A 24,927-nucleotide genomic window follows, 5' to 3' on the forward strand; every position below is an offset into this window, starting at 1 on the left:
TCTATCCTTTTTCAAATCAAATATGGACTGAAGCTCTTTAATATGATGTTGTTGAGACATTCCACATGAACTTTGCTGTACATGAATTATGAGCTGTTATTTCTGCTATTCTTCTTTTGTGTCACTTGATATGCACACAGAAACACCTGTTGCTCTGACAATTCTTCAGTGAGTTATTACTGATGACTAATTTACTCACAGTGTTCCCTGAGTTTGCCTGGATACAAAGCAATCTCAAATGAAAAGTATACACCTCCTTCTTCCCTGATGGGTGGTGTGCAAGATTAAACAACACAGCAAGTCAATAAAAGGGAATGGCAAACAATAAAACCTAATGACTGGTCTCAACAATTCAGAAAGCTGTCATGTGCTCATCTTTGCATAACAATTTAGTTGTGGTTGTTTTGCTGTATTCCTGTGTTTCTTCGATTCTATCCACTCCTCAGTTTTCTTTGTCCTGTCAGCTGCAGGGACAGTTTCATCTAAATGAGATGCAAAAAACTGGAGATGTGGTTCTGGGTGGACTGTTTCAAGTCCATTTCTTTTCAAGTGTTCCTGATCTGTCTTTTACCTCGCAGCCACAACAGCCTACTTGCCATGGGTAACTATGACAGGGAAACAGAATGAAAAAAATGGAATAAGAAAACTGTTAAACTTATTTCCAGTATAAATATGTATTTTATATCTAAAATAACTACACAATGGATCTTCATTTTTTTTCAATAATATTTAATTGTTATTCAGTTTCCTTAATTGATTAAAATGTCATTACTTTTGCAACATTTTCAAACTGCACTCATTTTCTTATTTTTCAAAAATCTGCATTGTACATATATTTTATTGTCAGATATTTTATTGCATATATATTGTGTCTTTATTTATTCAGTATCCTTAATTGTTTATAATATTTCTACTTTTTTAACTTTTTCAAAAGGCACTCGTTTACTTGTAATTTAAAACCTGTGTTGTATTATATATATATTAGTAATTAAAATTTTCTTGTCTTAGTGTGTATGTCCTAGGATTTAAGCTTGCACAGACCATGGCCTTTGCTATTGATGAGATCAACAGAAACTCAAACCTGCTACCTAATGTGACTCTGGGATACACTCTTTATGATAACTGCCTTGAACTTGGAATTGGATTCCGTGGAGCATTGTCATTAGCCAGTGGTCAAGAGGATCAAATTGTAGTAGATGATACATGTGTTGGAAATCCTCCAGTCATAGGGGTTGTGGGTGATTCATCTTCTACAAATTCTATTGCAATCTCCAACGTCTTAGGCTTGTACAGAGTACCTATGGTAAGTTTTCTGCTTGACCATGTAACAGTTTTCATGGATTAATTTGATTTAATTGAAAATGTAAAACCATTTTATGAAAAAAATAATGCAGTCATGATGACAAAGTTAAGATATCTCTACGTGGATAGCTCCCCAATATACAGTCTGTATCTTTCACAGGTGAGTTATTTTGCCACATGTTCCTGCCTGAGTGACCGTCAAAAGTATCCATCCTTCTTTAGAACGATCCCAAGTGATGCTTTCCAGGTGAAAATTTGTCATCACAATTAAAATGGAAACGCAAAAGTCTGTTTCAATATCTGTGTAAAAGAAGAAAACACAAGGATGTGAAAATATTAGAAATAATAATATAATTAGTTTTGAGAATTACACTCTATTTAATATCTGTATTATCTCAGAGATTAAGGCTAAATTGCAATTATATTTAAATGCTGTATTGTGGATGATGAAAAAAAATATAACACGCCGAAAGTTTTCCTTTTCTTTTCGGTGCACTTACACGTTAATCTGTATTCACTTAGGTACGTGCAATGATCCAGATTCTAAAACATTTCGGCTGGACTTGGGCAGGTCTGCTCGTCAGTGATGATGATTATGGACTTCATGCAGCCAGATTCTTTCAGTCTGAGCTGAGTGTGTCTGGTGAAGGTTGCCTGGCCTACACTGAGGTTTTACCCTGGGACAAAGACACAGATGAACTCCGGAGGATTGTTGATTTGATGAAAACCTCTACAGCTCGAGTTGTCATTGTCTTTGAACATCCTAGTCGCATGATGCACCTTATGGATGAGGTTTCACTTTAAAATACTTTAAATAATTACTAGTTACAGAGGTCTTCATAATTATATTGTTTAAAACACGTATTACATATCATTGTGAGTGCAGAAATGAGTACAGAAATTTAATAATTCAGAATTCATTTTAAAGATCATAAACTGTTTATGTTTATGTTCATAAACCGATGCCATATCTCACCTGCTTCACACATCCCTGAGTCACCTGGACACTGGCAGAGGATGCTGTTCGTGGACTACAGTTCAGCATTCAACACAATAATTCCCTCCAAGCTTTTCACCAAGTTGACGGATCTAGGACTCAGCTCATTACTGTGTCAGTGGATCCTCAACTTCCTCACAGACAGACCCCAATGAGTGAGGGTGGGAAAACAAGTCTCCCCCTCCATCTCACTCAGCACTGGAGTGCCTCAGGGCTGTGTTTTAAGCCCCCTGCTGTACTCACTGTACACTTATGACTGTGTAGCCACATCAGACACCACCTCCATTGTCAAGTTTGCTGACGACACTGTTGTTGTGGGCCAGAGCGTTCTCACTCCCGAGGCGTAACATGTCGACGTTTTGTCACGTCCCGCGGCGTTCCTGAGGAACGCGAAAGGAGACCTTCGGCGTTCTTATGGTACGCGGCGGGTTATGGCTTGAATCCAGTGCAATGACGCTCCCGCGGTAGTAGACGTGCCAGCCCTGTATTCCAGCCCTAAACCTAACCTTATCCCTAGCCCTGACCATAACCTTATTCCTGACCTTAACCAGGACTTTAATGATGTTAAATAGCGTGTTTCTAAGCGATTTGAAGAAAAAGAGCGAACATGTGTAGGTTCAGTCCAGACGGTTCTCATATTTCCTCTTTTTCCGAGGTCGTCATTTCGGAACGTGGTGGGTAGCCGAAAACGTAATATGGTGACGATTTGTCACCTAGCGTAAAATGTTACGCTTTGGGAGTGAGAACGGGTTGTGTGGGCCTGATCTCCGACAACATCGAGACGGCCTACCTGAAGGAGATTAGGAACCTGGAGACCTGGTGCCAGGAGAATAACCTCCTCCTAAACGTCAGCAAGACTAAGGAGCTGATCGTGGACTTCACTACAAAGCAGACGAGGAATTACAAGCCCCACATCATCAGTGGCACGCCAGTGGAGAGAGTGGACAGTTTCCGATACCTGGGTGTCCACATCACTCAGGACCTGTCATGGTCCTGTCACATCAACACCCTGGTTAAGAAAGCCCGTCAGCGTCTCTTCTTCCTCAGAAGATTTAGAGACTTCCATCTGCCACTGAAGGTGCTCAAGAACTTTCACTCTTGCACCATCGAGAGTGTCCTGACGGGAAACATCTGCACCTGGATTGGGAACAGCACCAAGCAGGACAGACTCTGCAAAGAGTGGTGCGCTCGGCCGAACGCATCATTCAATCAGAGCTCCATGACCTGCTGTCCATCTACACCAAGCGGTGCAAGACCAAAGCTAGGAAGATTATGATGGACCTCTCCCATCCCAACAATGGACTCTTCTCACTGTTAAGGTCTGGGAAGCGCTTCCGCTCCCTTAAGGCCAAAACAGAGAGAATGACGAGGAGGAGCTTCTTCCCCCAGGCTATTCGGGCCCTGAACCAGGTGTAGGACTGGACTCTCCCACACAGATCACATCACTATAAGACTACACTCTCACACACATCACATCACCACACGCACTCTGGTTTTTCGTCATGCACACTTCCTATAATTTATAATCTCTTTCTGCTATTTTCACAGTTTTACTGTAAATTTCTAAGTTAAATCTGTAAATTTTGTAATAACCTGTAAATTGTAAATACTGTAAAACCACTGTCATTTAATGGTCGGGCATTGCACAGCTACAGGCATTTCACCTCGTGTCATACTGTGTATGGTTGTGTATGTGACAAATAAAATTTGAATTTGTTTCAGTAAAGAAGTTGGAATTACAATATTATTTCATAGATTTGGTCTGATCTAATTCACAGGTAGTAAGGCAAAATGTGACAGGCCTACAGTGGATAGCCAGCGAGGCCTGGACAGAATCTGCTGTGCTTCAAACACCTCACTTTATGCCATACCTGGGTGGTACACTGGGTATTACCATTCGTCGAGGAGAAATACCAGGGCTCAGGAAATTCCTGTTGCAAATACGTCCTGATCTACATCACAACACTAGCTACGGAAATAGCTTGGTGAGACTTAAACACTTTTACTGTGGTAGTCACAACAATTATATATTTTCATAATGTGTAACAAAGATTTTCCAAAATATTTCAGGTGAATCAGTTTTGGGAATTCACATTTCAGTGCAGATTTGCTCCAGCTCCAGCAGGCTGGCTGGAAGGTGGAGGTGCACTATGCACTGGACAGGAAGATCTGGGAAATGTTGACACTGAGTACTTGGATATTTCCAACCTGAGGCCTGAGTATAATGTGTACAAAGCTGTATATGCACTGGCACATTCCCTTGATGATATGCTACGGTGCAAGCCAGGAAGAGGGCCCTTCAGTGGGAACAAATGTGCCACCTTACAGTCACTGGAGCCTTGGCAGGTGTGGTATAATTTTACACTCCATCTCTGAGCACATCGTGTTTTTTTTTTTGTTTTGCTTTGTTTTGTTTTGTTTTTTGTTTTTTTGTTGTTTTTTTTTTTTCGGGGGGGGGGGGGGGGGGTGATTTCTTCTCCTGTTCCGTTTGGTTCTTTAGCCATCAGAATTATTGTCTGAGGAACAGTTTTACTTTATCAAGTGGATCGTCACAACCTTGCCGTTTTGGTCCATTTGATTGCCCTTTGTTATTATTATTTATTTTATTTTATTTTATTTTATTTTAAGTTTTTGCAGGTGGGACAGACATGACTTTGGGATAGGAAAGGAAGTGAGAAAGAAAGGGACGAAAAGAAAAACACAGGGGAAGAGAGTGTTGCGGTTCGAATTTTTGAGGAAGAGACACACGACTGAAAGTCCATAGTGGGTCAACACAAATGATTTTATTAAAACACATACAGGGAGTGCAGAATTATTAGGCAAGTTGTGTTTTTGAGGAATAATTTTATTATTGAACAACAACCATGTTCTCAATGAACCCGAAAAACTCATTAATATCAAAGCTGAATGTTTTTGGAAGTAGTTTTTAGTTTTAGCTATTTTAGGGGGATATCTGTGTGTGCAGGTGACTATTACTGTGCATAATTATTAGGCAACTTAACAAAAAACAAATATATACCCATTTCAATTATTTATTTTTACCAGTGAAACCAATATAACATTTCCACATTCACAAATATACATTTCTGACATTCAAAAACAAAACAAAAACAAATCAGCGACCAATATAGCCACCTTTCTTTGCAAGGACACTCAAAAGCCTGCCATCCATGGATTCTGTCAGTGTTTTGATCTGTTCACCATCAACATTGCGTGCAGCAGCAACCACAGCCTCCCAGACACTGTTCAGAGAGGTGTACTGTTCTCCCTCCTTGTAAATCTCACATTTGATAATGGACCACAGGTTCTCAATGGAGTTCAGATCAGGTGAACAAGGAGGCCATGTCATTAGTTTTTCTTCTTTTAAATCCTTTCTTGCCAGCCACGCTGTGGAGTACTTGGACGCGTGTGATGGAGCATTGTCCTGCATGAAAATCATGTTTTTCTTGAAGGATGCAGACTTCTTCCTGTACCACTGCTTGAAGAAGGTGTCTTCCAGAAACTGGCAGTAGGACTGGGAGTTGAGCTTGACTCCATCCTCAACCTGAAAAGGCCCCACAAGCTCATCTTTGATGATACCAGCCCAAACCAGTACTCCACCTCCAATGCAGGAGGCTGCTGAATGCACACAGACAATATGTAGCAAATTATACTGTAAACATGTAGGCAACCTTTCAATAGCTGAACTTTGCTCCATTGATCGGCCAGACATCGCGCTGCCCATAGCTTCAAACCATTAATTAACTTGACCGAGCCTCAACCCTTCAATTATGCAATATGCGCACAACATGATTACAGTTGCACCTGCAATGAAAGATTATTATGTGCTTATGCTAACACCTGAAATAGAGACCAGCTTCAACAAATGTGTCAATGAAACAACAATAATGATAAATCATAAATGATGCAACAGTAATAAATAAGGATTATGAATAGTAACATAGATTATAAAATAATATTTCATCCCGACAAGGGACAGTGAGAGAAGACAATTAAAAAATAAAAATAAAAAACCACTGGATCACCTGTTGAGTGAGAACAAAATGAAAAAGAAAACAATGAAAAGGAGAGCAACACAATAAACACTACACCACAGCAATAACCTAGATAACTGTAACTATCACTAAATACTAATACGAAGCACAATGTGCTTTGAGGTAGCAGCAGCCAAGAAAGATATAGTTTATGTCTGTGAGCACCCGTGTATGCGTGAGCACGCTTGTATTCAAAAGGTTTCTTCATGTAATAATCTGGTTAGCAGATGGCCGCCTCTCCCTGAGCCTGGTTCTGCCAGAGGTTTCTTCCTGTTAAAAGGGAGATTTTCTTTCCCACTGTTGCTAAAGTGCTTGCTCATAGGGAATCATTTGATTGCTGGGTTTTTCTCTGTATTTATTATTGTAGGGTCTACCTTGAGGCGACTGTTGTTGTGATTTGGCGCTGTATAAATAAAATTGAATTGAAATAGAGGGTGTGGGGAGCCATAGCCTCGTCCCCCAGGGCATAAAACAGGCATGGAGGATATCCAGGCCCCAGACATTCAGAGGCCCCCAGAGCATGAGAGCCCAAGGAGGACTATCAGAAGGGCCACCGTGTCAGGCCCCACCAAGCAGCCACCAGGAGTGAGCCGGCACACATCTGAGCGCCCAGCCCCGGAAACCCAGAACCACCAACTTACCGACGTCTGTGGGCATCACTCACCGGCAGGGAGTGTGGTGTGTGTGTGTGGGGGGGGGGGTTGGCTCCCACAACTGGGAGGGCCTGAGATGGTCACAGAGAGGTCGAGTCTAAGACTCGACCTGACATATTGACACAGATGAATAGGCACACACAGACACAAACTTTCCCACCCTTATACACACATGTACTATCACTCGCCCAACATGGAAACAGACATAAATGGACACTATACACACACTTACACTCCCCAAAAATACTCTATACCCCAGGTCCAGGTACCACCACCCCCAGAGGGGTGATGGTACCTCCTCCCAGCCCCCACCCCGATGGTAACCAGAGAATAGGGGTGTGAAGACCCCATGCCTGCCTCTGCCGACTGATATGTGGTGTTGCTGTGTGCTGTTCTAAAGTGCATTTGAAACATGGGAGGGGCATGCCCTCCATTGTTTTAAATGCACATTGGGCTTCTTGGGCTCTCGTGTTCTGGGGGCCACTGGATGTCTGGGGCCTTGATCCCACAGAATTTCTGAAAGGGGATTTGCCATACTTGTGAGTAAAAGTAGTTAATGTATTTAAGTCATGAAGGTCATTAACTTCTATGCAGGACCTTTAGTAATGTGCCTTGGTTGATTGTGACTTAGATATAAATGACTTTATATATGTAGGCACCATAGATATAATATTATATCTGATTACTAAACTGAAAAATTGCCACTGATTTCACTGTAAAGTTACTGGAGCCATGGCAGATGTGATATCATTTTACAGTCCATCTATGAAAAAAACATTCTTTCTATAATTGGTTTCAGAGTAAAAACGAATTAATTTATTATACATTCCTTTCAAACAGCTTGTTTATTACATGGAAAGAGTGAACTTCACCACTCCATTTGGCGATCAAGTGTCATTTGACGAGAATGGTGATGTAGTACCAATTTATGATGTTATTAACTGGTTGTGGCTCCCTGATGGAAGCACTAAAGTTCAGAATGTGGGTGATGTTAAAAGGACAGCTTTCAAAGGTGAAGAACTCATACTTGATGAAGGCAAAATCTTCTGGAACTTTGAATCCAAAATGGTTAGATATGTTTTTATTTGACAAGTACCTTTTATGACATTTACAGTTATATAGAATTGTAGCAGGCAATAAATATTTATTTTTTATATCCAATAGCCACCTCAATCAGTATGCAGTGAGAGTTGTCCTCCTGGTACCCACATGGTGAGAAGGAAGGCGGAGCCCGAATGCTGTTTTGACTGCATCCCTTGTTCTGAGGGAAAGATCACTAACACAAGCAGTGGGTGTTTATCTTTCTGTATGACATAATTGATTTAATTTCTGTGAAATATAGGATGCATTTCACCATCAACCCCTCTTTGTTAGGCTCATTGGAGTGCACCAGTTGTCCAGAGGATTTTTGGTCAAACCCACAGCGTGATCTATGCATTCCTAAGAAGACAGAGTTTCTCTCCTATCATGACCCTTTGGGTATTTGTTTAACAGCAACCTCCTTACTGGGAACATTTATATGTGTTGTTGTTCTGGGGATCTTTATCTACCATCGCACAACACCTATAGTACGTGCCAACAATTCAGAACTTAGTTTCCAGCTATTGTTGTCACTTAAGTTGTGTTTCCTGTGTTCACTTTTGTTCATTGGACGGCCCAGGATGTGGACATGCCAACTCAGGCATGCAGCATTTGGCATCAGCTTTGTGCTTTGTGTCTCATGCATCCTGGTAAAAACCATGGTTGTTCTGGCTGTGTTCAAAGCCTCCAAGCCAGGAGGGGGAGCCAGTCTGAAGTGGTTTGGTGCAATGCAGCAGAGAGGAACAGTTCTGTTTCTTACATCTATTCAGGCAGCCATCTGCACTACCTGGCTTGTCTCTTCCTCTCCAACTCCACATAAAAACACCCAATACCACAATGACAAGATAGTGTATGAATGTGCAGTTGGGTCAACTGTTGGTTTTGCAGTGTTATTGGGCTATATTGGCATACTGGCTTTCCTCAGTTTTCTAATTGCATTCCTGGTGAGGAATCTCCCTGATAGTTTTAATGAGGCCAAGCTCATCACATTCAGCATGCTGATCTTCTGTGCTGTGTGGGTGGCCTTTGTTCCTGCTTATATCAGCTCACCAGGAAATCTTGCAGATGCAGTGGAGGTGTTTGCCATTCTTGCTTCAAGTTTTGGACTCTTGATCACACTGTTTGGACCCAAATGTTACATAATCCTGTTGAGACCAGAGATGAACACAAAGAAAGCTGTTATGGGTCGTGGCATTGTGTCATAAAATTTTCAGTTTATGTCAAAAGGATTTTTTTTTTTTTGCACAGTTTAGGCCAAAAATTAAATAAACAAATACAATTAACAAATATTAAATATTAAAGACAGTTATTTAGTCATCTTTTGGTTGCTGTTCTTTTAAAATGCAGTTTAAATACAAAACAACCACACTTTTCAAAGAGAAGCATTGACTTTTTGACACTCCACTGTAAAATTAACCTATTTACCTCCTAAGACCCAAACTCTTTCACGGCATGCATTTTTAATTTATCTTTGCTATTTGGGCTGATTGGGACCTGATGAATGAAAAACCAAAGAACCAAAGAATTGCCAGATATATTTTTTTGACCTGATGTTTGTGTCTGAGAAAAATGAGATCCACATATGAGGACATTTGTTTTAAATTTCAATAGAACAGTGGAAGTATAACGTCCTTACATGTGGAAATCAGGCCCTTGTAGAGCAAAATTTAGTATTTTGGTCTATCCATCCATCCATTCGCTTCCGCTTATCCTTTTCAGGGTCGCGGGGGGCGCTGGAGCCTATCCCAGCTGTCATAGGGCAAGAGGCAGGGTACACCCTGGACAGGTCGCCAGTCTGTCGCAGGGCCAACACACAGGGACAGACAACCATTCGCACTCACATTCATTCGCACATTCACACCTAGTGACAATTTGGATTTTCCAATTAACCTATCCCCACAAGCTGCATGTCTTTGGACGGTGGGAGGAAGCCGGAGTACCCGGAGGGAACCCACGCAAACACGGGGAGAACATGCAAACTCCACACAGAAAGACCCCGGCCTGGTGTTGGAATTGAACTCAGGACCTTCTTGCTGTGCGGCAACAGCGCTAACCACCGTGCCGCCTATTATTTTGGTCTAGCCAACCCAAAATGTGATGTCCACATATGTGGACGCTAGGTCCTAGGAGGTTAAGGAAGTTAAATGTAATTGAAATTATTTTAATAAACTAAGCTTTCAAGTTGGATTCATTTAGCAGTTTTACTCTATATTCTTGTATTTGGTCTGTCTTGAACTGATGGTGATCAAAACCATGCTGATCATTTCACGAAAACAACTCAGGCAGGACTCAAATACAGGTCTCAACTTTCAAACTTCAGTGCAGATTATTTTCAGTTTAAAATGTGCGACAATCAGAACTTAAGAGTAGTGACAATGCCAGGCTCCCAGACACACAAAGCTCTCCAACAGTTTTCTTAGGTCTCTCCAAAGATACTCTAAAAAGATTCTCATCCAGAGAGTTTATCTCCAAACCAGATTCAGAATACTAGCATACTTTATTAATCCCTAAGGAAATTATGTGGGTTACAGTTTCCCCAAGACAGTAACAGCAACAGTTTAAACAATTTAAACAATATAATATATTACAGATTTTTACAAATTTAAGAAATAGGACTAATATATACAAATCACTCAATTATAAATATCAAGAGTTAACAGAGGTGATTTTAAATAAATATCGAGAATATTTACAAGGATATTACAGAGTAGAAAAGAGCATGCACAAAAAGGGTGTAACTATTGCAGTGTTTACAGTATATTAGGTGGAGGAGTTGTACAGGGAGATGGCCACGGGCAGGAATGATTTCCTGCATTGTTCAGTGGTGCTCTTTGGCAATCTCAGTTTCTCACTCATTGTGCTCCTGTGACTAGCCAGCATGTCATGGAGTGGGTGGGGGGTATCATCCAGCATTTTCTTTACCTTGGAAAACAGCCACCTCTCAGACACTACTAGGGCTGGGGGCAATATGGCCTAAAATCCATATTGTGATATATTATTTTCTTCTGTGTACCGTATTTTCTGCAGAATAAGGTGCAGTCAAAATCCTTTAATTTTCTCAAAAGTCGACAGTGTGTCGTATAATCTGGCGTGCCTTATGTATGAATTCTGGTTGTGCTTACTGACCTCGAACCAATTTTATGTGGTACACACCATTCAAAACACTGTCAAAAAATGTTTTAGTATGACTTTGGTAAACTACAAAGTTGCACCACTTGATGGATTGTCTGAGCATTACGGCTACCATAGTCAGGAGCCTAATCTGGGTCCAAAACTCTGTCCGCTTCAGGTCCCAAAGTCAAACAAACACTGCAGCATCATTGAGAGTTAAAAACTGTCTAAATTCTTTAATCTTTAATAAAATGGTCAGCGTTGCTGCTTTACCAGGTATAACAATAAAGTTTAACATCCAGGCATTCATGAAAACAGAATTTTTTTAATTTAACAGAGTTAGAAGTTAGCAGGAAGTTACCTCGCTAGTTTCCACCTAAACATGATATGCCATGTTCTGACTGAGAGATTTCTGAAAAAATTAAAACGTACAACTCTGCTATCACTTCCAACATAAATGAATACAGAAAACTAAACAGCAGTGACTTTTTTAGGGTTACTGAAGTTGGGTTAGCTGGTATATAAGGATGTGCTACGTGATTGATAGCAACACAACTATGTTAGCATAACATAAACAGTGAAGCTGGAGGATGAACGCTAACTTTTTTCCACTCTATAAAAATTATTGGGAGAACAAATGCAATCGCATGGCAGGATGCTGTAAATGGACCAAACTTCAGTCAGGAGAACAACTGAAATAATCCACTTTAGTCATTAATATACTGCAACAATATGGGAATAAAGCAGCTGTGAGAGAATTCAACATTAACCCTTTAAAGCCGGTCGGAGCGGGCACGCTCTGTTTTGTGTAACTATTTTTAAATCCCAGTAGCACTGCAACCACGTAAGCTAGCGCAATAATTTTGTTTTGCATATGAAACCAGAGGAGTTGTACTTACATCTTATGCCATCAGCTTGTCCTAGGTCACGGTTTCCTTCCACATATAGCTTTGTAAAAACTGCATAAAAAGCACTTGCAGCAATAAAAACATAATATTCCAGAAACACGCTTTGCCGATCTGATCAGCCGTTTGTAACACTTCCTACGTCCATCAGCGCGAACTATCGCATGTCCGCCATGTCTTGCCCAAAACCGGAAGTGACGTCATTTTGCGGAAATTTGGTTTTTTACCATCAAGGCCTTATGAGCCTATACTGGTGTTTTTAACTCATTCACTGCCAGCCATTGGCAGTGAATGAGTTAAACCCATTGACTCATTCACTGCAATTGACGGCTATAGACGTCAATGGCAGTGAATGAGTTAAAAATTATGTTTGACTTTATGACTTTCTGTGTTGTTTCTGGGATGCTTAGGACTCATATTGCACTGCTGGAAATAGTTTATTTTGATGCATATGCTTGTTTTTTTTTTGCAAATTTGCATTATAATATTTATTTTCGTTTTTCCTGCAATATATAAAAATTGGTGTATTTCAAAAATAAAACTATGAAGACACTTAAAATAAATTTCCTGTTGTTGTAAACTATTTTGTGCAACTTTTTTGTATTTACAGTTTTGAGGAATAAACCTCTTAAATTTCTCCAGGTAGAAATATATATAAAAAACAAAAAAAACAAAAACGATTTTCAAATTTTTTTTTTAGTTTACTGCAGTTTTTTGCAATTTTTGTAGTTACTATGGACTTAATGCATACATATTATTAAAATATGGGCTATAACAGTTGTATTGATGTATAGCAACTTGAAATGCTCCCAAAAATGGAACTACAGCATGTAAAAGTATAAAGTAAGCTCTGGTTCTTGGTTCTATGGTAGGTCTTAAAGGGTTAAAGGGTAGAATAGCAGATAAGAACCTCAAATAACTGTATTTTAATACTCAATTATATTCAATTTATCAGGGACAAGCAAAAAGCTCAATCAGGTAATAGCAACTGTATAATCAAATTATTTTAAAATTAAACATTTTGAAAAAAGTAAAAATTCTAAAAACCTTTTGCTAATGCTACTTCCAGTTTTGATGAGGTTATAGTCGAGGATAGAGGGAACACATCAGCTGTAGATGAATTCTTCTAGCCATACAGGATGAAATCCTTTTGAGGAGGTAGAAACGTCCCAAGACTTCCTCCAAGTTCCAGTCCTGCATGTCAGCAATGAGCAGAGCAAAGTTAAAAAATCTGCCAAGATACTGTGGCTGTTTTCAGGGAATTCAATATTAAGAGGCACTACCAGACGAAATACGCTATCTACGACAAGCTAACTGGGAAAGAACATGGTAAAAAATTGAAGCAACTCGAAGCTGTTTTAACACAGCACTTTTTCTACAAGTGCCCATGAGTTACATGAAAATGGCGCAAAGGCAAGCTGATTGCCAAGCACTGCAAACCTTTTTCTGATAGTGAATTCATTAAAGACTGTGTGATGAAAATGGTGGAGAACATTTGTCCTGAGAAGAAGCAAGAGTTTGCCAATGTTTGCCTGGCTCGTAACCGGTGATGGGAATAACGGCGTAACAAGTAACGGCGTTACTTTTTTCAGTAACGAGTAATCTAACTAATTACTATTCCTATTATTACAACACCGTTGCCGTTACTAACAAGAAAACGCGGTGCAGTCACGTTACTATTTTTCAACAAACAGTCGGTTGAAGCTGTCTTCAGCTTACTGCACCATCAGTTGCACAGATGTAGCTGTGGACAGCAATCATTTTCTAGCAGATGATCACTTTTTGGCACAACATCTGGAGCTAAGGGGGCAAAACAATCGCATGAGTGTTGTTGTTTGACTGAGGAAGAATAAAGTAGTCATGGTAAGCCAATCACATGACCACTTTAAGATTAAAAAACAACAAGGTAATATATACCAGCTTTTAAATTGTGCTGATAGGCCACATAAAATCACAGTCATGATAAACAATACATATGCGGAGTTTTTTCCTGAATAGTTTCGCCACGTTTAATCTCTAAGGACAGTGCTGGCAAGCACGCTCTGCTTATGACCAAAAAATGTAAAAAATAAAACAAAAAACAGCCTGTTCGTGTTGGTGGAAAAACGCACCATGTCGACCAATCAAAAAATGATATGGCAACATGACATTTGGTCGTTTAGGAAGAGGGGGAAGTTTTAGGAGTGACGGCAAGAGAGAGAGAGAGACAGCAGAAAAAAAGAGAGCGAGTTTTGAGATGTGAGAGATTTGTGACATTTAGCATCTTTGGAGTGTGTAGTTAATGTGTTGTCTTGTGTAGTTAGTGTGTAGTATTGTGGATAGTTTTGTGTTGTGTGTCGGAACAATGAGGCTACTTGACCTTCAGAGCCTTAAGGACCAAAAAAGAGGAACAGATTTATTTGCTGCTGTTTGTTCCGCTGTAGATGACATGAAACTACCATGGAATAAAGTCACTGGTATTATTACGGATGGCGCACCTGCCATGGCTGGTGAGAGAAATGGATTAACAACCCTAGTCTGTAACAAAGTAAAAAAAAAAAAACCCGTGATGGTAAAAAAAAGTGGTCAAAATGATGGTCAATAAAACAAAACAAGACAACTAAAGAACGAGTGATGTACAGATTTATATGGCCCACAATGTTTTGCACTTTTGAAAAAGTTAACTCTTAATGTTTTTTTCCTGTTCACATGTTTTGAATTTAGATGTTTAATTTTTCTTCATTTTGTGTTTTTCGAATACATTATTTTGGTAAAAACATTTAATAATAAATAATTCATAATAAAAAAATTATAATAAAATTTGTGTGTGAAAAAAGGAAAGAAATATAAGGTCATTCATTTGCATTTAATGTTAATGATTCAAAATATTTCAGGCTGAATGGTTGGCCCCCACACATTCTCACCTTCCCAAATCTGGCCCTCTTTGCAAAAAGTTTGGACACCCCTGCATTAAACTCTGTCATGGGACTGTGTTAAATTACACCCACAAAGGCTGGATTTTAGGCCTTTTGCTTCATGTGTGGATGAAACTAAGCTGAGGGATCATGACACTGGGAAAGTCTGTACCAGCATACTGGAGGGTCTATCTGTTAGCTGAACCTCTGATTCAGGAGGAGCAATGAGGTTTTCATCCAGGCTGTCGAACTGGATAAGTCTTTATCTCAAGGATGTTTGAGAAAGTGGGCAAGCGTTGACAGAATATCTTGGTCTGTCCAGGCTGGTGGATGTTCTCCACTATGATGGCCTCAGGATTTCATCTTTACTTTTTGCAGATGATGTGTTACTGTTTGCTTAATCAGGTGGTGACTTCCAACTTGCATTGGAGTGGTTTGCAGCCAAGTGTGAAAATCAGCACCCCCAAGTCAGAGACCATAGTTCTCAGCCGGAAAAGGTGGAATGCCAACACCATCTGGGACAAATTACTACCCCAATCGAAGGGATTTAAATGTCTTAGGGTCTTGTTCACGAGTTTGGGGAAAGTGGAGCATGAGATTCACTGACGGATTTGGGAAACATGTGCAATGATACAGGCACTGTACAGTCTGAGCTAAGTTTTTAATTTACAGGTCAATTCAGATTACAACTATTCAACTGTGGCCACGAACTCTGGGTAGTGATCAAATAAGTAATTTGTTGTCCCTCTCTTTCAAATCAAATATGGACTGAAACTCTTTAATTTGATGTTGTTGTACATTCCACATTAACTTTACTGTACATGAATAATGTTATGTCATTTTTGCTATTCTTCTTTTGTGTCACTTGATATGCACACAGAAACACCTGCTACTCTGACAATTCTTCAGTGAGTTATTACTGATGACTAATTTACTCACAGAGTGTTCCCTGAGTTTGCCTGGATACAAAGCAATCTCAAATGAAAAGTATACTCCGCCTTCTTCCCTGATGGGTGGTGTGCAAGATTAAACAACACAGCAAGTCAATAAAAGGGAATGGCAAACAATAAAACCTAATGACTGATCTCAACAATTCAGAAAGCTGTCATGTGCTCATCTTTGCGAAACAATTTAGTCGTGGTTGTTTTGCTGTGTTCCTGTGTTTTTTCTATTCTATCCACTCCTCAGTTTTCTTTGTCCTGTCAGCTGCAGGGACAGTTTCATCTAAATGAGATGCACAAAACTGGAGATGTGGTTCTGGGTGGACTGTTTCAAGTCCATTTCTTTTCAAGTGTTCCTGATCTGTCTTTTACCTCGCAGCCACAACAGCCTACTTGCCATGGGTAACAAAGACAGGGAAAAAGCAGGAAAAAAAATAGAATAAGAAAACTGTCAAACTTAGTGCCAGTATAAATATGTATTTTGTATCTGAAATAACTACACAATGCGTCTTCTTTTTCATTTTTTTTCCTTTGACATATGTCTTTAATTGTTATTCAGTTTCCCTGATTGCGTATAATATTTCTACTTTTGCAACATTTTCAAAAGGCACTCGTTTACTTATAATTTAAAACCTGTGTTGTATTATATATATGTTAGTAATTACATTTTTCTTGCCTTAGTATGTATGTCCTAGGTTTTAAGTCCGCACAGACCATGGCGTTTGCTATTGATGAGATCAACAGAAACTCAAACCTGCTACCAAATGTGACTCTGGGATACACTCTGTATGATAGCTGCCTTGAACTTGGAATTGGATTCCGTGGAGCATTGTCATTAGCCAGTGGTCAAGAGGATCAAATTGTAGTAGATGATACATGTGTTGGAAATCCTCCAGTCATAGGGGTTGTGGGTGATCCGTCCTCTACAAATTCTATTGCAATCTCCAACGTCTTAGGCTTGTACAGAGTACCTATGGTAAGTTTTCTGCTTGACCATGTAACAGTTTTCATGGATTAATTTGATTTAATTGAAAATGTAAAACCATTTTATGAAATAAAAAATAATGCAGTCATGATGACAAAATTAAGATATCTCTACATGGATAGCTCCCGAATATACAGTCTGTGTCTTTCACAGGTGAGTTATTATGCCACATGTTCCTGCCTGAGTGACCGTCAAAAGTATCCATCCTTCTTTAGAACGATCCCAAGTGATGCTTTCCAGGTGAAAATTTGTCATCAAAATTAAAATGGAAACACAAAAGTATGTTTCAATATCTGTGTAAAAGAAGAACAAAGAAAGATATGAAAATATTAGAAATAATGATATACGTAGTTTTGAGAATTATGCTCTATTTCGTTTCTGTATTGTGTCAAAGAATAAAGCTAAATTGCAATTATATTTAAAAAATTTTCTTCTTTTTAATGCACTTGCATTTTAATCTGTATTCACTTAGGTACGTGCAATGATCCAGATTCTAAAGCATTTTGGCTGGACTTGGGCAGGTCTGCTCGTCACTGATGATGATTATGGGCTTCATGCAGCCAGATCCTTTCAGTCTGAGCTGAGTGTGTCTGGTGAAGGTTGCCTGGCCTACACTGAGGTTTTGCCCTGGGACAAAGACACAGAAGAACTCGTGAGGATTGTTGATGTGATGAAGACCTCTACAGCTCGAGTTGTCATTGTCTTTGAACATCCTAGTCGCATGATGCACCTTATGGATGAGGTTTCGCTTTAAAACACTTTAATGATTAGTAGTTACAGAGGTCTTCATAATTATATTGTGTAAAACACGTATTACGTATCATTGTCAGTACAGAAATGAGTACAAAAATGTAATAATTCAGAAACTGTTTCAGTAAAGAAGTTGGAGGTTCAATATTACTTCATAGATTTGGTCTAATTTAATTCACAGGTAGTAAGGCAAAATGTGACAGGTCTACAGTGGATAGCCAGCGAGGCCTGGACAGAATCTGCTGTGCTCCAAACACCTCACTTTATGCCATACCTGGGTGGTACACTTGGTATCACTATTCGTCAAGGAGAAATACCAGGGCTCAGGGAATTCCTGTTGCAAATACATCCTGATCTACATCACAACAGTAGCTACGGAAATAGCTTGGTGAGACTTAAACACTTTTACTCTGTGTGTGTCACAACAATTATATATTTTTATAATGTGTAACAAATATTTTCCAAAATATTTCAGGTGAATCAGTTTTGGGAATTTACATTTCAGTGCAGATTTGCTCCAGCTCCAGCAGGCTGGCTGGAAGGTGGAGGTGCACAATGCACTGGACAGGAAGATCTAGGAAATGTGGACAATGAGTACTTGGACATTTCCAACCTGAGGCCTGAGTATAATGTGTACAAAGCTGTTTATGCACTGGCATATTCCCTTGATGACATGCTGCGGTGCAAGCCAGGAAGAGGGCCTTTCAGTGGGAACAGCTGTGCCTCTTTGCAGTCACTGGAGCCTTGGCAGGTGTGTTATCATTGTACACTCCACCTTCGAACGCATTGTTTTTGCATGCTTTCAGAATTTCTGAAAAGGGATTTGCCATACTTGTGAGCAAAAGTAGTTAAGTTATTTAAGTCATGGAGGTCATTAACTTTTATACAGGATTATTAGTAATGTGCCTTGGTTGATTGAGACTTAGATATAAATGACTGTATATATGTAGGTACCATAGATATAATATTATACGGAACTGAAAAATTGCCACTGTTTGCACTGTAAAGTTACTGGAGCCATGGCAGATGTGATATCATTTTACACTCCATCTATGAATAAATCATTCGTTCTATAATTATTTTTGGAGCAAAAAGTAATTTACTTATTATACATTCCTTTTAAACAGCTTGTTTATTACATGGAAAGAGTGAACTTCACCACTCCATTTGGCGATCAAGTATCATTTGACGAGAATGGTGATGTGGTACCAATTTATGATGTTATTAATGCGTTGTGGCTCCCTGATGGAAGTACTAAAATTCAGAAAGTGGGTGAGGTTAAAAGGACAGCTTTAAAAGGTGAAGAACTCATACTTGATGGAGGCAAAATCTTCTGGAACTTTGAATCCAAACAGGTTAGATATGTTTTTATTTGACAAGTACCTTTTATGACATTTACAGTATATAGAATTGTAGTAGGCAATAAATATTTATTTTTTATGTCCAATAGCCACCTCGATCAGTATGCAGTGAGAGTTGTCCTCCTGGTACCCACATGGTGAGAAGGAAGAGAGAGCCTGAATGCTGTTTTGACTGCATCCCTTGTTCTGAGGGAAAAATCACTAACAAGAGCAGTAGGTCTTTGTTTTTCTGTATGACATAATTGATTTAATTTCTGTGAAATATAGGATGCATTTCACCATCAACCCCTCTTTGTCAGACTCCTTGGAGTGCACCAGTTGTCCAGAGGATTTTTGGTCAAACCCACAGCGTGATTACTGTGTTCCTAAGAAGACAGAGTTTCTCTCCTATCATGACCCTTTGGGTATTTGTTTGACAACAACCTCCTTACTGGGAACATTTATATGTGTTGTTGTTCTGGGGATCTTTATCTACCATCGCACAACACCTATAGTACGTGCCAACAATTCAGAACTTAGTTTCCAGCTATTGTTGTCACTTAAGTTGTGTTTCCTGTGTTCACTTTTGTTCATTGGACGACCCACGATGTGGACGTGTCAACTCAGGCATGCAGCATTTGGGATCAGCTTTGTGCTGTGTGTCTCATGCATCCTGGTAAAAACCATGGTTGTTCTGGCTGTGTTCAAAGCCTCCAAGCCAGGAGGGGGAGCCAGTCTGAAGTGGTTTGGTGCAATGCAGCAGAGAGGAACAGTTCTGTTTCTGACATCTATTCAGGCAGCCATCTGCACTACCTGGCTTGTCTCTTCCTCTCCAACTCCACATAAAAACACCCAATACCACAATGACAAGATAGTATATGAGTGTACAGTTGGGTCAACTGTTGGTTTTGCAGTGTTATTGGGCTATATTGGTGTGCTGGCTTTCCTCAGTTTTTTAATTGCATTCCTGGTGAGGAATCTCCCTGATAGTTTTAATGAGGCCAAGCTCATCACATTCAGCATGCTGATCTTCTGTGCTGTGTGGGTGGCCTTTGTTCCTGCTTATATCAGCTCACCAGGAAATCTTGCAGATGCAGTGGAGGTGTTTGCCATTCTTGCTTCAAGTTTTGGACTCTTGATCACACTGTTTGGACCCAAATGTTACATAATCCTGTTGAGACCAGAGATGAACACAAAGAAAGCTGTTATGGGTCGTGGTATTGTGTCATAAAATTGTCAGTTTATGTCAAACGGATTTTTTTTTTTTTTGCACAGTTTAGGCCAAAAATTAAATAAAAAAAATACAATTAACAAATGCTAAATATTAAAGACAGTTATTTAGTCGTCTTTTGGTTGCTGTTCTTTGCTGATCCTATATGTATGTGTAATGAGAGTGTGAATAATGTGAATGTCTAAGTTGTGGGATAAAATTGAGGCAGAGGCAGCCAGAAGGGGACAGAGGGGGGGGGGGGGGGGGGGGGTAGCCTCCTCAGCACCCTGGTGACATACCCCTACTCCAAGGCCCTGCATGTGTGGGTGGTTGTGGTGGAGCGGGAAGAGGGAGGCAGCTGGAGATGGGGAGGGAAGGAAGGGAGGGGCTGACCCCAGTAGGCACTCCCACACTCCGCGACCCGCCAGGGAAGCATTGACTTTTTGACACTCCCCTTTAAAATTAAGCTATTAACCTCCTAAGACCCAAACTCTTTCACGGCATGCATTTTTAATTTCTCTTTGCTATTTGGGCTGATAGTACGGTGGCTGGGAAGTGCAAAGCACAAGAAATTAAAAATCTGCAACAAATTAAAAAACGGCAACAAATTTAAAAAACGCAACAAATTAAAAATCCACAACAAATAAAAAAAACGCAACAAATTAAAAATCCACAACAAATTTAAAAAACGCAACAAATTAAAAATCCACAACAAATTAAAAATCCGCAACAAATTAAAAATCCGCAACAAATTAAAAATCCACAACAAATTTAAAAAATGCAACAAATTAAAAATCTTTGACGGAAAAGGATTGTTTGAAATAGGGATTCGGGATGTCAACAAACGTCGAGAAACTCACCCTTCACAGCGCTTCCGTATTACCCTGACAGTGCTCGCTGCACTACATAGAGAACCGGAAAATGTTTTGCCCGTTTTGTGGCGTTAGCTTCAGCCTCTTCACCCCTTTTTGTGCTTCCTGTGGACGGTCTCTGGAGCTTTTGCGGGACACAGACCAGGCAGAAGGGTCAGACAACCTACAGTACTGCATTAAATATTTCAACGAAGGTCACTCATATAGTGTAATCGTGGACATGATGTTAAGTTTGCATGGTGTAAAGATGAGTTTAAGGAGTCTTAAAAGTAAACTCAATAATGCTGGACTTTACCGAAGAAAACATTTTCTCCAGAACAACGATCATTAACGCAATCAGAGCGGAGCTTCAAGGACCTGGGCGATTGTTTGGGTATCGAACAATGTGGCAGGTACTTAAACAAAAGCATCATCTTAAAGTGAAGAGGGATGATGTGATGAAAATACTCCGGGAGCTTAATCCTCATGGATGCCAGATGAGAACACGCAGAAGATTCATTAGGAGAACCTATCATTCGCTGCGACCCAACTACATGTGGCATGCTGATGGTTATGACAAGCTCAAACCATTCGGTTTGGCCATTTCAGGGTGCATTGATGGATTTTCACGCAAGGTTTTGTGGCTAGAATGTGGACCAACCAATAATAATCCAGTGGTCATAGCTTACTATTAATTGTCATGTGTTGGGAGCCTTGGTGTTGTACCGATGAGACTGAGAACTGACTGTGGGACAGAAAACGGCATTATGACTGCAGTTCAGTGCGCACTACGTCACCATCATGATGACCACTTCAACGGAGAGTCCAGTCACATGTTTGGTTCATCAACGAATAACCAGCGAATTGAGTCCTGGTGGTCCATATATCGAAAAGGAAGGTAAATATAACATTTCATTTTGCCTGATATTTAAAGGTGTAACAAATTTGAATGTTGTGCAAAAGTTGATTTATTGTCAGTCTGCCCCAGGGCAGCTGTGGCTACAACTGTATCTGCCTCCACCAGTGTGTGAATGTGAGAGTGAATGAATAGTGTAATTGTAAAGCACTTTGAGGGCCTCGAAAAGCGCTATATAAATGCAATCCATCATTATTATTCTTATTCTTATTTCAGTAATTCAACTTAAAAAGTAAAACCGATATTAAATACTCATTATATGCCAAACTAGACATTTTTAGCCCATTTAGTAATTATGATGATTATGATTTGGAACTTAAGAAAAACCCAACTTCAAAACCAGAATATTGTGAAAAGGTTAAATATTTTAGACTTAAAGTGCCACTCTACTATGAGTTAATTAATTCAAATCATCTGCAAAGGGTTCCTGAGACTCTAAATCGTCTTTCTATTTCAGGAGGACTCACAGGATGGACATGACTGCTGTCCTGACAGTTGTGGGGAAAAAAAACATAATTGACACCCTCCATAAAGAACACCTTAACCCTGATGCACCCGCCAGGGGGAGAGCGGTGGGGTCGGGGGATGCGGGTCCCCCACGGAGGGAGGGAGGAGGTTGGGGTTGCGAGATCCCCCGAGGGGATGGAAGGGAGAGAGAGAGAGAGAGAGAGAGAGAGAGAGAGGGAGTAGGGAAAGGCGGGGGTCGCGAAATCCCCCGAGGGGATGGGAGGGAGAGAAGGGGGGGGGGTTGAGAAACACCCCGGCGAAAGCACAGCGTGTTGCGCGGTGAGATGATAAGAGCGTGGATGTTGGGGTTTGGTTACAGAGGCGGTGTCCGGGTGCGTGCTGTACAACAACAACAACAAGGTGCCACGAGAAAGAAGAAGACAAAGAAGACAATGTCACGCACTAGACCGTGGGAGCCAAAGAGCACTAAGGTCGGTACAGGTGGACCGCTTTCGCCGGCGGTGTCATCGTCGTCGTCCTCCTCCCGCTCACCATCACCAGCGCATTTGGCGTACGCGGGGTGGGCTACGGTCGCTCCGTTGTTGCGACCGGCCACGTTTCGCTATTGAGGGCTAGGGGTCGAAGAACACCAAGAGCAGCAGCAGCAGCAACAGCAGCAACAACAACAGGAGAACTCGGAGGAAGAGGAGGAAGAAGAGGAAGAGGCCGAGGAGGATAACGACTCGACAGCCCGAACGCTCGCAGAGGAGGAGCGCTGCTCGGAGGAGCAGGAGAGCGAAAACGACGAGGTAGCGGACCATGGGTTCCCGGGCGGTGTGCGCGGCCTACGCGAGCACGGCCAAGAAATTCAGTTGCAATTATGCCAGGCTGATGGCTCACAAGGCGAGCCAAAAGGCAGAGAAGAAGACGAAGACACAGAAGAAGAAGAAGCAGCAGACAAAGAAGACAAGGAAGACGAAGAAGACGTCAACTGCGGGCGGGGGGTTTCGGAGCTTTGGCGAGAGGACGCCGGCCGTGCTTCAGGTGGCGTTGATGATCTTGGGCGCGATCACGGGCATGGCGATGTCGGTGAAACTCGCGACACAGATGTAGCCGACGATTATGACGATGATGACAATGAAGAAGAAGACAAAGACTATGAAGACAAAGACTATGAAGAAGAAGAAGACGACGAAGAAGACGACAAAGAGGAGGAAGAAGACGACAACGGCGACGACGACAACGGCGACGACAACAATGACCTCGACCTGCGAGGACGATGCCCCACCGAAGAAGCCGTGGCTGCGGCGCGAGACGAGGCCTCCTCGTTCATGGCCTACTTGAAACCCATGGGCCACGTCGAGTTCCGAGCCTACGTTGGGCTGCTCGTGCTGGCCGGCGTGTACAGGTCCCGGGCAGAGGCCTGCGAGAGCCTGTGGGACGCCGAGAGCGGCAGGTCCGTGTTCAGAGCCACGATGCCGACCAGACGAGCCAGGTTAGGCGGCGGCGGCGGCGATAGCTACGACAAACTGGCCCCCATCAAAGCCATGTGGGACGAGTGGTGCGCGAGGTTGCCCGCCATGTACCGCCCGGGACCGGAGGTCACCGTCGACGAGAGACTGGTGCCGTTCAGAGGTACGTGGTGTGTGTGTGTTGCGTGCGGATGAGAGGAGGAAGAGGAGCAGGAACGACGACAACACTAGCTTTCTGCTATTGTCGTTGTCGGGTTCTGCATTTGTGCTTTTACGTGACCTTATCTTTAGGGTTGCCAACCGTCCCTTAAAATACGGAATCGTCCCGTATTTCGAAACAAAAGTACACGTCCCGTATTGAGCTAATAAGGGACGCACTTTGTCCCGTAATACAGTGAGAATCAAAAGTAGTCTATAAATGTTAATGGAATTAACGCTTTGTTTGAAAACATAATTCCCAGCCCCTCTCCTGCTTTGTGACCAATGAGCTGACAGCACACTTATGACAATTCGAGTATGACAATTCAGATTATCTCATTGGTCGAGGAAAGGTCGCTTACAGAGAAAAGACAACAGATGACCACAACAAGAAGCATGGCCAACAGGGAAACAAACGCCGACACTGCGGTGCATGTCTCGGATGACAGTACACCTAAAGCTGGGCAGACACTGTGCGATTTTCAAACTGCACGATTGACTCGCAGGGGTTAGAAGTTGGTAGGTCACGATGCAGGTCTCACACTATACCGCCCGATGCTCTGATGCGACCTGAGAGCTCACACTGTGCGTCCATAAAATGAAGGTTATAACAGAAAATCTGTCACTCTCTCCCTCTCTGTCTTTCACTCACACAGACACACCACCACCATCAACTTTGCTAAATTGCTAATGAAAAACATGATCAGGCAGCTGTGATTGAGCAGCAATGTAAATCCAACTGTTTTCACGGTTGTTGTGGTCGTGATAATTTTGTGATGCCACATCGAAAAGCTTTCCAAAGTTCTACAAGTTGTGCCTCCATGGCTTGTGTCCAGATCAC

At 41.2% G+C, this 24,927-nt stretch overlaps 2 protein-coding genes across 4 annotated transcripts; both read left to right on the top strand.

Annotated features, from left to right (window-relative positions):
• Positions 1–491: 491 nt before the first annotated feature.
• On the top strand, positions 492–9,291 carry LOC147314780 (extracellular calcium-sensing receptor-like). 2 transcript variants are annotated; one of them, XM_086260258.1, is made up of 9 exons: positions 492–601; positions 1,009–1,303; positions 1,463–1,549; positions 1,825–2,094; positions 4,078–4,284; positions 4,370–4,645; positions 7,827–8,054; positions 8,151–8,274; positions 8,361–9,291. In XM_086260258.1, exons 1-9 carry the CDS (start codon positions 492–494, stop codon positions 9,269–9,271), a joined length of 2,508 nt encoding a protein of 835 aa, XP_086116384.1. In that variant the 3' UTR covers positions 9,272–9,291. The 2 variants fall into 2 exon arrangements, with proteins under 2 accessions (XP_086116384.1, XP_086116385.1); XM_086260259.1 differs by having other exon boundaries at positions 4,379–4,645.
• A 6,918-nt stretch (positions 9,292–16,209) lies between these two features.
• Positions 16,210–20,223, top strand: LOC147314781 (extracellular calcium-sensing receptor-like). Of its 2 annotated transcripts, none has more exons than XM_086260260.1 (9): positions 16,210–16,319; positions 16,599–16,893; positions 17,056–17,142; positions 17,375–17,644; positions 17,834–18,040; positions 18,128–18,403; positions 18,780–19,007; positions 19,103–19,226; positions 19,313–20,223. In XM_086260260.1, the coding sequence occupies exons 1-9, from the start codon at positions 16,210–16,212 to the stop codon at positions 20,221–20,223; spliced, it is 2,508 nt and encodes an 835-aa protein (XP_086116386.1). The 2 variants fall into 2 exon arrangements, with proteins under 2 accessions (XP_086116386.1, XP_086116387.1); XM_086260261.1 differs by having other exon boundaries at positions 18,137–18,403.
• The last annotated feature ends 4,704 nt before the right edge of the window (positions 20,224–24,927 follow it).

This window comes from Aulonocara sp. 'chitande type north' Nkhata Bay, linkage group LG14 (genome assembly GCF_057382095.1).
Source record: "Aulonocara sp. 'chitande type north' Nkhata Bay isolate Kocher_YH1m ecotype deep benthic linkage group LG14, A_spYH_male_GT1.1, whole genome shotgun sequence".
NCBI lineage: Eukaryota > Metazoa > Chordata > Actinopteri > Cichliformes > Cichlidae > Aulonocara > Aulonocara sp. 'chitande type north' Nkhata Bay.

Bases quoted from the DNA above. Each gene is read 5' to 3' on its own strand.
- LOC147314780 (XM_086260258.1), top strand. From the start codon at position 492: ATGCAAAAAACTGGAGATGTGGTTCTGGGTGGACTGTTTCAAGTCCAT. The intron at 1,304-1,462 runs GTAAGTTTTCTG...TATCTTTCACAG, and splicing joins GCTTGTACAGAGTACCTATG to GTGAGTTATTTTGCCACATG. The intron at 2,095-4,077 runs GTTTCACTTTAA...TCTAATTCACAG, and splicing joins TGATGCACCTTATGGATGAG to GTAGTAAGGCAAAATGTGAC.
- LOC147314781 (XM_086260260.1), top strand. From the start codon at position 16,210: ATGCACAAAACTGGAGATGTGGTTCTGGGTGGACTGTTTCAAGTCCAT. The intron at 18,041-18,127 runs GTGAGACTTAAA...AAAATATTTCAG, and splicing joins GTAGCTACGGAAATAGCTTG to GTGAATCAGTTTTGGGAATT. The intron at 18,404-18,779 runs GTGTGTTATCAT...CCTTTTAAACAG, and splicing joins AGTCACTGGAGCCTTGGCAG to CTTGTTTATTACATGGAAAG.